Below are 15,010 nucleotides of genomic sequence, written 5' to 3'. Positions count from 1 at the left end.
CCGGGGGCAGCCGGTCCCCTGCGCCGGGAGGGTCCCCCAGGCCAGCCCCGGCTTCCCGCAGCCCCAGCTCGGCGGGGCTGGAGCCCAGGGCTGCTTCTGGACCGAGGTGGGCTCCTCCGGAGGGAGAGAAGCACAGGGCGGGTTAATGAGGTGGGTGGGCTTATTAAAGGGGTCTCTGCGCCACATCCACGTTTCCCCCATGCTCCCGAGGACACTCCAGGTGTGGCACAAAGACATGTGTGTGATGAGATGCTCAGGCTGCCCCTGCCCGGACCGCTGCCCCCCAGCAGCCCACAGTGGCCAGGCAGCGCATCCACCAGTCCTGCGCAAAGGGCCCGTTGGTGACCCGCGGTGGAGACAAGGGGTGAAAGTCCGGCTGGCTCCTGCAAGCGTGCCTCCAGCTCTGGCGCTTGTCTGTAAATATTGGGCCGCGGGCCGACCCAGAGAGGGGCTCCTGCCCTTTGCTCTGTTTGCTGTTTCCCTTGGGCTGTTTAGTTTCAGTTAATCATCCTGCGAAGGCAAACAGTGGTGGGGAGGGATGGCGTGACCCACGCCTACTGCGTCTGCCGGGACCAGGGACCCTTGGCTGTGGGGTGGGTCACACCCAGCCATCTCCTGGGCATTGGCCACCGGCTTAGGACCCCCAGGGAAGGGAGTCCAGAAGGGGAGCAGGTAGCGCGGGCTCTGCTGCCTACAGACACTACTCAGGATTAGGCAGCCTGGGGTGAGTGCAGGGGACCCCTCAGTCCTCTCCTCTCTGCAGGGTCAGACTGGTCTGCCAGGGCTGGGGGCACTGTCAGGGCTCTCTGCAGGATGCCAGGGCAGGAATATGAACCCCAAGGTAGAATAAAGGAGACGGACAGGTCCTGGCCCTGTGTCTGGACCAAGTGGTGGTGTAGGAACAGGTGAGGGTGAGGAGCTCAGCCTGGCACGGCGGGAGGATGCTCACCTCCCCTCCTGCACCCCACGCCAGCTCTCTGCAAATCCCCACCTCTGCTGAGGGCAGCAGTGAGCCCCAGGGCCACATGGCTTGGGCCGTGCAGGGCCACCAGCTGCCCCATGCCCCCCCTGTCAGGCCCCCCCCCAGCCAGGCTGGCCAGCCCCGCTGGCTGCGGTCTGAAGGTCACACTGCTGCGCAGTGGGGACAGTGCAGAGTCCGGGATCCCACCAGCATGCTGGAGTTCAGCGGCACTCCGAAGCCACCAGCCATGATGTTGTGGGGTCTCCTTTCCCTCTTCCTCTTCACTGTGGCCAGTGGAACCCCCATCAAGGACCAGGATGAGGATATCCAAGTGCAGGAGAATTTTGAGGCTGAGCAGGTAACGGCAGCTTGCGGTCCCTTAATTCTGGGGGCAGAAGGGATGGGGGAAAGCTTTATTTCATTTTCCTCCAGAAGGAAGGATGATATTATCTATGCCTAAGCCAGGCTGTGTAGGACAGGTGTTGGCAGTGTGGCCCTCCCTGGGTGCTGGTCAGGGGGTGCCAGCCTGCCAGCACCAGCCTTTGGGATAGCCTCACCCTGGAAAAGGTCCAGGCAGGGCAGCTGGAGCCTGAGCGGCTGGGACACATGAATCCTGTGCGACATCTGTTGATCTGCCCAGCCTAAGAGGTATGGGCAGGGCCCGCAGGCAGACCCAGCGCACAGGATTCATGCAGGATGCGGGCTGCCTGAGAGATCTCCCGCAGGCAGCCCTGTCCCCCACCAGGCTCTGCACAGCCCCACACGTGTCCCTGGATCTGGGCTCCCCTGGGAGACGCAGGGGGATGCCAGCCTGATGCCTCCAGCCCTGCCTGGTGGTTAGGGGACCCAGGAAAATCCTGCTCGGTGCTGATCTCCTTCCCAAATTCCGCAGCAGCTCTGGCCTTGGCGCCCTGCGCCCCCCAGTTGCTCTCTGGGACATGAATATTTCAGCTCTGCAGAAAACCAGGAGATGTCCCACCTCAGTGGAGAGGGCTCATGGTGGAGACGTTCCTTTTTTCTCCCCGCAGATGTATGGGAAGTGGTATGACATCGCCATCGGCACAACCTGCAAATGGATGAAGAACTACAAGGAGAAATTCAGCATGGGCACGCTGGTGCTGGGCCCTGGCCCCAGCGCCGACCAGATCAGCACTGCCAGCACCAGACTGCGGTATGGGGCACTGCCGTGGGTGCTCGAGCCTCCTCCAAAGCCATGCCACCCAGGGGTGCTCTGTCTCTCAGGGGCTGGGACAAGACACGGGGGTTGCTTGCTCTGGCTGGCATCAGAGCCCTGAGGAGGGGCTGGATTGGGCTCAGATACCCAATGCCTTGGGCAGGAGGATTTCCAGCTTCCCATGCCATGGCCTCGGTGGCCCAGACATGATTTTCATGCAATAACCAGGAAAAACAATCACTTCTAGCAGCTGATTGTTTTCCTCCTCCCTCCAGGCAAGGTGACTGCATGCACGTCTCGGGAGAGTACCAGAAAACCAGCATCCCTGGCAAATACACCTTCTATAACCCCAGTAAGTTGGGCTTGCTGCCGACCTGCTCAGCCCCAAGAGCTGCAGCATGGCTGGGCGATGGGAACCAGCGCTGAGCACAGCTGGCAGCTGGGGAAGGGGTTCACGAGAGCAGGGCTCAGAAGCCACACCACAGTTTGTGTCATTTCCAGCCAAAGTATCGAGTGAAGTTGAGGGAAATAAGCTGTTTCAGCACTGTCCCTGCTTAGGCATGGGACTATGAGATGTTCCAGCAGATCCCTCCTGTCCCCAAGGTCCCAGGCTGGGGCAGGCTCCCACCAGCCATGGTTCAGGAGTGTTGGTGGTATCTCAGTTGTCCGCAACTCTTGGTTTCCAATCCCCTCAGCTAAGAAGACATTGGTGAGCCTAAAGGGAGTCAGGGTTGTATCAGAGTCTGCTTCCCCAAAATCAGCTATTTTCTTGAATTAGCTGCCTGACTTCAGGCCTCAGCTCTGGGGCTGTCTTACACTGCCCATTTCTCCCTGAGGGGCAGGAATGATGTCCCTTGTGTCTCTGTCTCACCCAGAATGGGATGTGTCTATCCGGTCGTACGTGCTCCGCACCAACTATGAAGAATATGCTGTCATTCTGATGAAGAAAGAAAGTAGTTTTGGCCCAAGCACTACCCTGAAGCTGTATGGTATGTCTGGCTATGGCACATGTGGGCAAGCAGGCTCTGGGTGCTCTCAGTGCAGCTCAGAAACACCACCCAAGGGTTCCTCAGGTCCCTTGGCCTTGAGGGAACTGACGATGGCTTTGGAAGTGGTGCGTTGGACCAGCTCATCTTCAGCACAGCAGAGGTTGAGTCTTATGGCTCAGCTTAGAGCCACATAACACAATGAATGTCCAAACTAGCCTGTCGTTTGGGATGGAGGTGGCAATATCTGCTTGAAAGAAACCGAGGCCCTGAAGTGGCAGGAGATGCTGTCTTTCATGACTGAGAAACATTAAACCACTTTGTCCAAACCCTTGGTCAAGGTTGGTCAAGAATAATGGAGGAGAGGCTGGGAAGGACCAGGAGGCTGATACTGGGCCTTCCTGCAGCTGCTTTAGCTCTGAGGGTTGATGGGTGGTTGAGGGGCTGCATGCAGACCCCCTCCCATGCCAATCCCACTCACAGCCTGTTCCCTTGCCCAGGGAGGAATCCAGAGCTGCGGAAGGACCTCATTGACGCTTTCCAGCAGCTGGCTCTGGAGATGGGCATCCCTGCAGACTCCATCTTCATCCTGGCCAACAGAGGTAACCCACCCACCACGTGCCTCTCCTGCTGCCTATTCCCCCAACATGCTGGTGCACTGGGGCTGCTCCTTCTTGGTGTGTGAGGCTGGGGAGATGGGGGGACGGTCAGGATGGAAAGAGGAGAGACAAGGGCTTTGGTAGGATGGGATGGGAAGGAGATATGGCCACATATCAGTCAGGCTTCCATGAGCTTCCAGTCGGTGGGGTCCTTGCTGGGCTGTCAGGTCAATGCACCCACAATGCTGTGCTGGGACGTGGGCACAGGACTACCAGGGACACTCATGACTGCTCCCCATGGCTGGGTACTCCCAAGACCTGAGGAGTTCCTTGCTCAGCCTGGGGTTCAGAAGGTGCTAGCATGATGCAGGTGGGTGTGGGGATTTTATGGTGATGCTCCTGTGAGTGGGAGGTGGAAAGAAGCAAGAGGGGAAGAAAGTTGGGGTGAAACTGGGAGGGCGTCCCCTTCCTTGGCGTCCTTTGTGTGCATGGTACAGGACCACAGTGAGATGAGTTTGTCAGAATGCCTCCCCTCTCATGCTGCTGATCTTCTTTCCTGTCATCTGGGCCAGGTGAATGTGTTCCTCAGGAGACTGCAACTGCCCCCCAGGTAAGTCGTCCAGCTGGGACTTCCTGAGATGGATCGAGGCTGGGGACATTTCCTCCAAGCCAAACCCACTGGAGACCCTGTGTCTGGGGACCAGGCTCCATGGGCAGGACACATTGGGAGATGCTCTTTCATCTCCACTGACAGGCTTTGCCTGCGAGGACAGGGGGACAGGCAGGTGCAGGCTGCAGGGTGAGGTCCTGGGGGTCAGGTGGGAACTAGGGCTCATTTCCAAGCAGAAGGCAATGGCTCTTTCCTAGTCTGATTTTTTCGTGGGGTGAAAGCTCCTGCATGCCGAGCCTGGTGTCTCCTTGTTCCTTGCCTACCTGTGGGTGTCCCAGCCAGGCTGTAGACCCCCTCTCCAGGGATGGGAAGGCAGCTCAGCACCCCACTGGTCCTTTGGCTACCATCACTCAGCACCTCCCAATCTCACACGCTTGAGTTTAGAAAGATTTTTCAAGAGGGGATGGGACTTTCATAGGAGAAACAACCCTGTTGACTTGAGAGCAGGTAACACACCACCCTGCATCAGCGAAAGCAGGGACATGTCCCCAGCACAGGGCATGACTGGGACACTGTGGGTATCTTTATCCACAACATATGATCCTGGCCCCCACCAGGATGAGCACAGGGCTGAGAAGACCATGAGGTGTGGAGGGATCACCGCCCGTTGACCGCAGATCAATGACTGGAGATGTGCTGGGAGCACCGAGGAGCGCTGGAGCCTGCACGGGCTGCAGCACCCAGCAGAGCTGCCCCCGACATAGCCCATCCTGGGGGCAGCAGGGGCCCAGGGGCAATGGGGTGGGCAGCAGATCCCGCAGGCAGGGGCTGACCGCAGGTCTGTGCTTCCTTCCCCGTGCAGAGGGCACGGAGAGCAGTCCTGCCCCCCGAGGAGGGCTCAGCCACGGGACCCCTGCCCCCTTACATTGGCAATAAGGAAGGTATGTCCCAGGGGAGGGGAGCTGCATCGGGCGTCCCCCTGCCCTGCATCCCCGTTTGCCTGTGACAGCCCATGCGACACTTGTCTGCAGACTCGTGCCGGCTGAGCCAGGACTCTGGGCCCTGCAGTGGGATGGTCTCCCGCTTCTTCTACAACTCTTCCTCCATGGCCTGTGAAACCTTCCTCTACGGCGGCTGTCTGGGCAATGGCAACAACTTCTACTCGGAGAAGGAGTGCCTGCAGGCCTGCCGGACAGAGGGTGAGCAGGGCAACCAGGAGACATTCCAGCGGGGCGAGGGCACGGGAGGCACATTTGCTGAGGCATCAGAGAGGATCCAAGAGTGGCCTCAAACCCCACATGCCCACCATCCATGTGGGAGGTGTGGGGGCTCTGAAACCCCTGCCCTCAGAGCAGCCCCCTGTCCCCACAGCTGCCTGCAGGCTGCCTGTCGTCCAGGGTCCCTGCCAGAAGCCGGTGACACGCTGGGCCTTTGACGCAGCTCAGGGCAAGTGCATCACATTCAGCTACGGAGGCTGCAAGGGCAACGGGAACCAGTTCTACTCAGAGAAGGAGTGCAAGGAGTACTGTGGGGCTCCTCCGCTGGCAGGTACCCCCACCCTGCCCACACCCTGCCTGCACCACACTGTGCTGTGCTGGGGGAGCCAGGGCAGCAGCCTGCATCATCTCCTGTCCTGCTCTGGGCTGGGTCTGGGTGTGCTGGGTCTGCCTGGCATGGGGACAGGGCTGTCCTGGATCTGGGATGGGTCTTGGGATGAGTCTGTCCTGGGTCTGGATGGGTCTAGGATGGGTCTGTCCTGGGTCTGGGATAAGCCTGGGATGAGTTTGTCCTGGGTCTGGATGGGTCTAGGATGGGTCTGTCCTGGGTCTGGGATAAGCCTGGGATGGGTTTGTCATAGGTCCAGGATGAGTCTGGGATGGGTCTGGGATGGTTTTATGCTGTGCCCGGGATGGGTCTGTCCTGGGTCAGGGACTCTGATGGACTGAGGAATATTGTCATTAATCTACAGACAGTATCACACAGGGGGACTGTATCGGCTGCAGACATACTGAGGCCACAGCTGAACTCTCAAAATGGTCTTGATAAAAGGGAGAAAGTCCCCGAGCAGGCTGGGGTGCAGTGGGGAGCAGCGGAGGTGACAGCCCCTGGGCAGGGTATGCCAGTGAGAGAAGAGTGACTGAAAGATTTTCAGGGGGTGTAGGGACCCTGAGACCAAGTAAGGATGAAACCAGGCTCCCCGCCAGGGGTGTACCCTCTGTGTGACACATGCCAGACACTACAGCTCTAGTCAGCGCAGGGGTTTCTGTATTGAACCTCCTTGGGAGACACAAGAGGCACTGCTCAGCCATCGGGTGAATGGACAAGCAGGTTTTCAGGAGCATTACAGGGGAAATCTTCCCACAGAGAGGGGCAAGGTAAGGGGTCTTCAACCACAGCCAGCCCTGGGTGAGCCTGGTCCCAGCAGGACTGGAGCTGGGGGCTTACCATGCCCCCACGGATGGGAGATGGGGCCAGAGTAACATGTCTTAGGGAAGAGCCCATCTTTTATTATCCTTGTCACCAATATGAAGTCCATTAATGCCACTGTAGCGGGTGCTGGGACACCAAGTGACAACCCAGGACAGTATGGGGGTGCACGGAGGGTCTAGACCACTTCCCGCATCACTGATGGCAAGGACAAAGTGAGAAGTAGCAACCATTGCTGCCTCTCTGCGGGGCAAGGAGGGGGTCTGCGGGTCTGTCCGTCACCTTGTGTGTCTCTCCACTTGCAGAGGATGAGGAGTTTCTGCATCTGTCAAACTGATGTGAGTGGAGGACAAGCTGCCGGCACCCAGCACCAGGGTCCCGCAGGAGTGTGCTGGCAGCTGCCAGCAGCACAGGAGATGCCTCCAGCAGTAAATGTCTCTAATGCGACCAACGAGCCCAGTGTCCATCCTCGAGCTGGTGGGAAGCAGGGTGGGGGGTCCAGGAGGAGCAGGGGATGCTGTGGGGTCCTCGCTGGTGGGGTGTTCCCCCCTTTGTGGGGCTGCTGGGTGCTCCCCACTGAGTCTCTGCCCCTTCCTCAGCCTGCTGCCCTCCGCCCATGCGGTGCTGGGGTGGCCAACAGGGGCACTGAGGGGCTCAGGGCATCCTGCTGGGTGGGGTTTGGCCCCCCATTTCCCAGGGGATGATGATGGGCAGCCGGGAAGGGGTCAGCAAGGGGTGGAAAGGGTGCTTGCTCCTCCCTAAAAGTGAATAATTGCTGCTGCATCGTGGTCGGGGTGGGACTGAAGGAGGCCCAGTCGTGGGCCAGGATAGGGATCATGGGGAGGGATGGCGATCATGGCAGGGTTACATGGGGTGTACAGCAAGGGATCGCAGGCTGTCAGAGGAGACCCTGAGGGGTCACAGGAAGCTGGTGGGCTTATGAGCGTCACAGGAGGGGATTACAGGGGTTATGGGGACCACAGGGGGCTACAGAGGAGGTCCCAGGAGGGGATTATAAGTGTCCGGGGGCGAGGGTAGCAGGGATGCTGGGGTGACCCCAGGACAGGAATTATAGGGGTTATGGGGGTCACGGGGCAGCTACAGAGGTCCCAGGAGGGGGTTACAGTGTTTATGGGTGTCGGGGGGCCTATGAAGCTCACAGGAGGGGATTGCGAGGGTCTTGGGGGGTCTATGGGGGTCCCAGGAGGGGATGACAGGAGTTAGTGGGGTCACACGAGGGGACTGCGGGAGTCTTGGAAGGGTTAGGTTGCAGTTGGCCTTGGGGAGGGGTCACAGGGAGTCCTGGGGGTCGCGCCCACGGCCTGCCCCGGCCCGGCGGGCCCAGGACACATGCGGGCCCCGCCGCCGGCCGCGCTCCGCGCCTCGCTGGCCCCTGCCGGCCGCCGTAGCCGGCGCCGCGCGCGCCCCGTCCCCTGGCGGCGAGGCGGAAGAGGCAAGATGGCGGCGGTGGCGGCGGGAGAGCCGTGCTGCCTCCGCTCCCCGCGCCCGGCCCCGAGCGCTGGCGCCCGGCGGGGCTGAGCTGCCGCCCCGGCCCCACCGCCCCCTTCCCCCCGCGCCGCCCCGGCCCCGGGCCATGCCCGGTTAGCACCCCCTTCCCGGCAGACGGCGGGGCCCCGGCTGAGCCCCCCTCCCCGCCGCGGCGGGCCGGGCCGGGCCGAGCCCGCACACCTCCCTCCGCCCCGCCGAGCCCGGGAGGCCCCTCATGGCCAGACCGGCCCTGCCCCAGCCCTGATTTACCCGCGCGTCCCCCTCGAGCCGTGCCCTCCCCCTATGCCCCCCCCAGGGCCGCCCTGCCCCTGAGCCCCGGAGCAGCAGCCCTTTTCCTGGAGGTGGTGGTGCAGGTGTGGGACCAGAAAGATGTTCTCGGCCCTGAAGAAGCTGGTGGGCTCGGACCAGACTCCGGTCAGAGACAAGAATATCCCCGCGGGGCTGCAGTCCATGAACCAGGCTCTGCAGAGGAGGTTTGCCAAGGGAGTCCAGTATAACAGTGAGTCGGAGCCCAGTTTCGGGGGGTCTGTCGGGGGGCACAGCCGGCCCCGGGCGGGAGGCCAGCCGCATCGGTCCGTCCCGTCTGATGCCCCATAGCGTGCACGGGGACCCCGGTGGGACTGCGAAACGCATACGCTTTCCTTGTGTGTGGTGGTGCTTTTGCCAGTATTCGCCCAAAGCCAAGTTTGCAGTTAAACGTTAGAGCTTGTGGAAGTGTGGGAGGAGTAAGGGATGGGAAACTTTTCTCTTTCCGTGTGGGACTTGGGAACCTGTAGTGCAGCAATGTCCCCACTCAGCAGATGTCCTGAACAGCCGCCTGCTTTCTGCTGACTGTGGCACAAGAGAGAGTTCCTTGTAAATCATTTTTTGTCAGTTAAAGCATCAAGAGAGTAACTCCCCTGAGCGTGTGGGTGACCTTCCCTGCAGCCCAGGATAATGGTATTTATAATTAAGCTCTAGTGGTTATACGATAAGGGTCTATTGAAAAAAGCTCTGCCCTGCCAGGCTTTAATAAAAGGTGAGTGATGTATGCCTTTATGTGCCCTTGGCACATAATTTCATTCTGACTGTCTTTGCTGCAACTGATATGTTCGCTCATTTCTCAGGGAACATTTTCAGAATTTTTTTCCTTTCAGTCTTGAGGCTTATGGTTGTGTTCTTCCCTTGAAGCTCAGTAAAGGTTATTTCTAAAATAACGTTTCAGGAGGGCACTGCAAGTATGTGAAATACATCCGAAAGTAACAGTTGTGAGACGGGGATGGTAGTTATGTCATCCTTGCTGAAAATAGAGGTGGTACCAGAGAGCACTGCGAGTACCAGGTCATCTGTGTGGATCCAGGCAGGCAGTGAAGTCAGATTGCAGAAGGCCGAGAGATTGGCAGTTGGGAGAGAGACTGATTTGTAAACATGGCACTGAATAATTTCTGTGAAGGCACAAGTGTTGGAGGAATAGATCTTATGTTAGATCTTAATCTGAAACAGAAAGTGAAGGGAAAGGTTAACACTTTGAGGCTTGGGGCTTTTTTTGCTTTGTTTAGTACTATGACTATTGACTGTGCTTTTGAACAGATATGTTTTGAAGCTCTCTGCTTTACAGGGGAGAGCATAGATGCCTTTATCCATAGCACATCTATTAGATATGCCAGTAGTACTTAATTTAGAAAATTAGTGTCTTAGCAAGCAGTCATGAATGTGAACAGAAGCATGGTGTTATTGTTAAGAGGCTTGATTTCCAGCGAGAGATGGAGGGTGAGGATTATTCTGCCTTGGAATATAGCACTGCATCATTAAACATGTACCTGGAGATCTGCTAGTTAAAGGCTATTGATCTGTGCAGAGGCTTCATGCAGCCCACAGACCAGAACATATCCATGTGCTTCACTGGTACGTTTGAGATCAGGTAGCTAATACCGGCATGTGAATTATGTAGGAGAAAGGAGTTGACTTTTCAGGCAGTGAACGTTTGTGCTGCAGACAGTATGGATCAGCTGCATCCTGTTGGCACAGCAGTCGATGGGGCCAACTCTTTGTTACGTGTTGACTAACTGCATTGACGAACCTGCGTGGATGTGTACCTGCTTGCCATTAATACAGCAAGGCCAAAAATGCCAACAGCTGAACTACCAACTGTAGCTTTGCTGCTTTTTGTCTCATTACCAAAAGCCTTGGGAAAGCTTTTTGGTTTGTGCTCTGTCTTACCAGGATATGTGTTCTAGTTACTGCTTTCATATCTGGAATAAAACTGCAGCTTTTTGTCACTGCCTTAAGGGAAGCTTTCCAATCTCCATAGTAACTCTTCCCAGGATTGCTGTTATATAATATTTATATGAGATATGGGCAGGCTTATGCAAGGGCTTCGAGCACTCTGCATAGCCATGGCACCGGATAGATGGGGTAGGTTCCAGCACGGTGAGGTGGTCTCAGTTGAAGGTGGGCTCTGAAGGAATGTCATTACAAGGGCCGTTGCTCAGGAAGGGCAGAGCTGCAAGTTCTATGCGTTGCCAATGCTCCTTTCTTAGCAAATACATGACATTCAGCAGAGGAGTGCAAAATGTGTTTAGTAGCCACCATTAACACACATACATCTTTAAACTCCTCCGTTCCCCAGGAGTTGCCTAAACCTAAACCAAAGGGAGCTGTGATGACTGGTTTTACAGAAATGTTTTCCTTGCTTTCATAGACCATTACTGATAATGAACTGAAGCCTGTTTCCTTCCCAGAAATATATTTAGTGTGCCAAGAATGCCTTGGGTTGCTTGCTGATAAAGTGGGCAGCAAATGGCTGGGACACGGGCCTTGTCACCTGGCTCTTGGTGCCTCGCTGCAGGGCTCAGGACAGGCCATGCTGTGCCAGCCTTCACAGCTGTCCAGTACATTTTGTAACTGGACAGCCCCTGTGTTTGAGGTGATACTGAAGATTGTGTGGTGTTTTAGTGGCACTGAGGATTGCAAGCACTGGATAGTATGCACCTCTAAGTTGAACCAAAATGATTTGGTTTGATAGTGTCTCTCCCACTCAGTTACGTTTTCAAAAGGAAGAGTGTTGCAGGATGGGTAGGTTTAGATTTCTAATGAAATTATGAGAGCAAAGGCCAGTATTAGCCCTCAGCAGCAGTCACTTCCTCTGCATGGGACATCCTATTTCAAAACAAAAGCATTTTCATACTGCATTCCCAGAACACACACTCCTTATTTGCTCTCTTTTATCATCCACACAGAGCTCCTGTGTTTTATGTGCTGTGGCCCAAATAACACCAGAGTTCCCTGAGCACTATGGAAGGTGCAGAGATTAAAATGATGTGGTTCTGTACCATATATGTAATGGCTTGGGTGTTTATGGGAGATCATGGTTCCAAGTATGGGGAACCAATCTTTGTGAAAACTTGCTCTTTTTTTCCTGCTTGGGATATCCTGAACTTGAACTTGGATCAGGTCTGCTGCGTCACCATTCAGATAGCTGTGCTGGCCCAGGGAAGGCAGCAGAGGCCAGAGCAAGTAGGCTTAGTGGAGAGAGCAACGTGGATCTGTGGATCTCGTTCCTTTTGCAGCAGTGCTTGTTTGAACAAATTACAAGACAAATTACAGAAGGAAGTACCAGCACCAGGTTACGCAAATGCAAAAGTTTATGAAAGGCAAGGATGGGCAAACAAGGGTGAAATTAACAGTTCTGGCTGGGTTACACTGGCAAGAGGATTCCCTGGGAGTTACCCATTGATGATCAATGACAGGAGCAAAAGACATGGAAGTGCTAAAGGTTCAGATCCATCTGTCCTGTTCCCCAGAACACGGTACACCTGCTCTGGACTTTATTCTTAATGCTGCATCCACTGTGCACACCACTCGACAAACCCCACTGCTCTGTGTGCCTGGAGCATGGGCTGCTCTCCTGGTGAGCTGCAGGCCTGCCCTGAACAGTCACCAGTACTGAAATACCAAAGTCAGTAGCTCCAAGAATTCCCTCCAGTCCCTCCCCTTATTACTTTCCTGCCTAAAATGTGCTTTAAAAGACAGAACTTAATTAATACCATGTATCCTTTTGGTAAGCATTATAGTCCTTACTTCTTTTGTGTTGTTTGAGAGTAGTAATTCCCAGGCTCTGATTGTAGTTTTGTTAAGTATTTTCATTCAGCACTACTCCCAACAGAAATGCTTCCCCTCTTCCTGCTCTTTCCCACCTTCTTTTGTTTTCTCCTGCAGCTAACACAGGCATTTGTTCAACATGTGGCAAACCTGCTTTGCTGTCTGGCCTGTGCCCCCCAGGAAGTGTGCTTGGGGTGTCTGCAGATCAGGTGTGCTTCTTTTGGCAGCAGAACCAGCTTAAAGCATTTGAATTGCAGCCTTGTAGCCACAGTCCCAAAGACCTTAATGAGGGCAAGGTTATGACCCTCCATATGGGGATTATTAGCAGAGGAGTTTGGGGATCTTTGTTGTGGGGTCTGACATCCTTAGTTGCTGCAGTGTCCTGGAAGAATATGGGCAGAGCTGGGAATTCCTGATTTCTAGTTCTGAGTTGGTCTGAGACCTGCTCTCTGGGCCTGTATCTTCATTGCTCTGCTTCCCTTTCCCCATCTGGAGAATGGAAATCCCTCTATTTTTCCTGATGCAGTGAGAATATGAATAAAGTGATTTGTTTAGCTTTTTCCTCACATCTTGATCTATTCCCCATCCCTACCCTTCTTCCCATAGATAATTCTCCTGTCTTTGCTACAAACCTATGGCTGTTTGCAGTAAGTACTGATTTAACTTAAAATCAAATTAAGGCAGTAATTGTTACTGTCCCATAGGTAACCTCACCCATAAATACTGGTCCTCTTTCCACATTTGTACACAGCCCAGGCCTGTGATGTGGCTGTGCCCTGAAGCTCACTCAGCTCTTCCTGTATTGGAGATGCCTGTCATTGAGTTGACCTGCCCCAGCCAAAGTCCCAAATACAGACTTTGTTTTGCTAAAAATTATTTACATCACCTGCCTTCTTCCTGTTCTGTTTTTAAAGACTTTTTCTTTCTTCAGGAAAAAAGTCAGTGAAAACTCATGCATTATGTAGGAGGAAAGAGATCCTAACATGGAGAATGCTGAAGCTGGAAAGGGCCATTGGACCTGTTCAAACTGAGCATGTGGTGCCACAAGCACCCTACGTTGATCTAAATGGGAGCTGCTCAGGGGTGGGGGTCATCTCCATGCCACTCCAGCCATGCCTCCTGTGTGCTGCTCCTACAGCTCATGCATCTGGGCACTTGAGCTAGAGAAGAAAACTGAAGATGAATCAGTTCAGTTCCTTGATACAACTCAATATGTAGCTGCATAAATAACACTGTTGGCACTAGGAAAGTCCTGGGGGGAGATAAGATTGCCCCTTCTAGGGAGAGCTCACAGTTAAGTCATCTGGGAGGGATCCTGAAAGTGTGCCTTGAGAGCAGCCTAACTATTTAAGGAAAGGCCTGTTTGTCCCTTAAAGCTCACTGTTTTGGTATCTCCTGCTGCACTTCATGGGGGAATGTGAATTTTAAAATGCTGTCTAAGGTAGGCAGTGAGAGCATTTAGAAAGGCTTGGGTTTTAAAGGGGACAAATGGAATCTCATTCTGCCTATGCCTTGGACTTGCTGCATTAATTCACAAAAATCAAAGGAATCCTCCATTGATTGTTTCACCATCTGTAAGTAGGAAGCAGAATCACACACAGGGCGACAGGAAATGCAGGAAATGGTTTGTTGTCTGCAGAGTTGCTCTGAGACCTGTAAGTGAAGTCAGCCTATAAATACGAAGTTCATTTTTGCCTTTTTTATCCTTTTGCTATTTTAATAAGTAACTTTGTAAAAGAATAAACAGCAGTACCTTTCAGTGTACAACAACAAAAGCACAGTGGAACTGCAGCACAAAATTTCACCAGACAAAACTCTTCCCCAGACTTTGTATATGTTGTCTGTTTTACCTTAAAGTTTACCTCTTAAACTTTTTTCTGAAATGCCTGCAATAACTCCTGAGTTACAACAGAAGGCAGCCTTCAGACTGAGATTTCCTTGCCCAAATGATGATGCACAACCTAATGCTAATCACCTGAATCTGCCATTAGATATCTCCAGGTGGCCCATTTTTCTAGGGGATAATAGCTCCTATTCAAAACACAAGCATAAAAATTCTGTTTGTCAGCTTATGTTTCCCAATAGCCTTGTGGTTGCCACTTAAAACAAGGATGGTATTTAAAAAAAAATCCTGTAATGGAACAGAAAATTTAGAAAACAACACATACTGTTTTCAGAAAGAACAAAGTAACATTAGGGTGGACTCAGGAAAGTTCATGATATTAATTGCTACCTTGCTTTGCCAGGTTGTGTAAGTTTATGATATTTTTGACACTTCCTTGGGAGGGTTTGAATGAGTTTCTCCATTGGCTGACTTTCCTTGCTGTGGGTACAAGCACATGCGCACAAGCACAGGCAGGTGGTGGTAGATCAGCTGAGTGGCCTCAGCAGCTGGGTGTGAGGCCAGTTGGTGGAAGCAGAGCTGTTGTACCTTTACCTGAGACTGCAGTTTCTGAGAATGCCTTTGCTGAGTGCCATGAGTACACCTGCACCTAAAACCAGCTAAGGGCTGGCTCCTGTGGTAGATAGAGACTGTCTCTCTGACACATGGAGGACCCACAGAGATTCAGTGTCTCTTGGTTTCATTTCACTGTTATTTAAGTGAGTTTATGTCCCCAAAGGGGCATGCTTGTTTTGGTTCAGTTTAGCTTGTTTCTAATGCAT

The 15,010-nt window shown here is 54.1% G+C and overlaps 2 protein-coding genes across 5 annotated transcripts in view; both read left to right on the top strand.

The window, feature by feature from the left end:
- The first annotated feature begins 926 nt into the window (after nt 1–926).
- On the top strand, nt 927–7,204 carry AMBP (alpha-1-microglobulin/bikunin precursor). The gene is made up of 10 exons (XM_069771031.1): nt 927–1,319; nt 1,990–2,132; nt 2,411–2,487; nt 3,011–3,124; nt 3,622–3,723; nt 4,293–4,330; nt 5,193–5,271; nt 5,362–5,529; nt 5,702–5,878; nt 7,063–7,204. Exons 1-10 carry the CDS (start codon nt 942–944, stop codon nt 7,092–7,094), a joined length of 1,308 nt encoding a protein of 435 aa, XP_069627132.1. The 5' UTR covers nt 927–941; the 3' UTR covers nt 7,095–7,204.
- A 980-nt stretch (nt 7,205–8,184) lies between these two features.
- Nucleotides 8,185–15,010, top strand: part of RABL6 (RAB, member RAS oncogene family like 6) — a 61,059-nt gene continuing 54,233 nt past the window's right edge. For 2 of the 4 annotated variants that reach the window (XM_069771101.1, XM_069771099.1), the window contains exon 1: nt 8,185–8,765. In XM_069771101.1, the coding sequence (XP_069627202.1) occupies nt 8,636–8,765 (130 nt within the window). In that variant the 5' untranslated portion in view covers nt 8,185–8,635. The remainder of the gene's footprint in view (nt 8,766–15,010) is intronic. The other 2 variants (XM_069771100.1, XM_069771102.1) reach the window with 2 other exon arrangements.

This window comes from Haliaeetus albicilla, chromosome 26, assembly GCF_947461875.1.
Source record: "Haliaeetus albicilla chromosome 26, bHalAlb1.1, whole genome shotgun sequence".
NCBI lineage: Eukaryota > Metazoa > Chordata > Aves > Accipitriformes > Accipitridae > Haliaeetus > Haliaeetus albicilla.
The sequence above is the reverse complement of the archived record's forward strand: the minus strand, read 5'-3'. Positions and strand labels throughout refer to the sequence as shown.

Excerpts from the sequence above, each read along its gene's own strand:
- AMBP (XM_069771031.1), top strand. The coding sequence starts at position 942 with ATGCTCACCTCCCCTCCTGCACCCCACGCCAGCTCTCTGCAAATCCCC. Across the intron at positions 5,272-5,361 it reads TTACATTGGCAATAAGGAAG|ACTCGTGCCGGCTGAGCCAG; the intron begins GTATGTCCCAGG and ends ACTTGTCTGCAG. Across the intron at positions 5,530-5,701 it reads GCAGGCCTGCCGGACAGAGG|CTGCCTGCAGGCTGCCTGTC; the intron begins GTGAGCAGGGCA and ends CTGTCCCCACAG.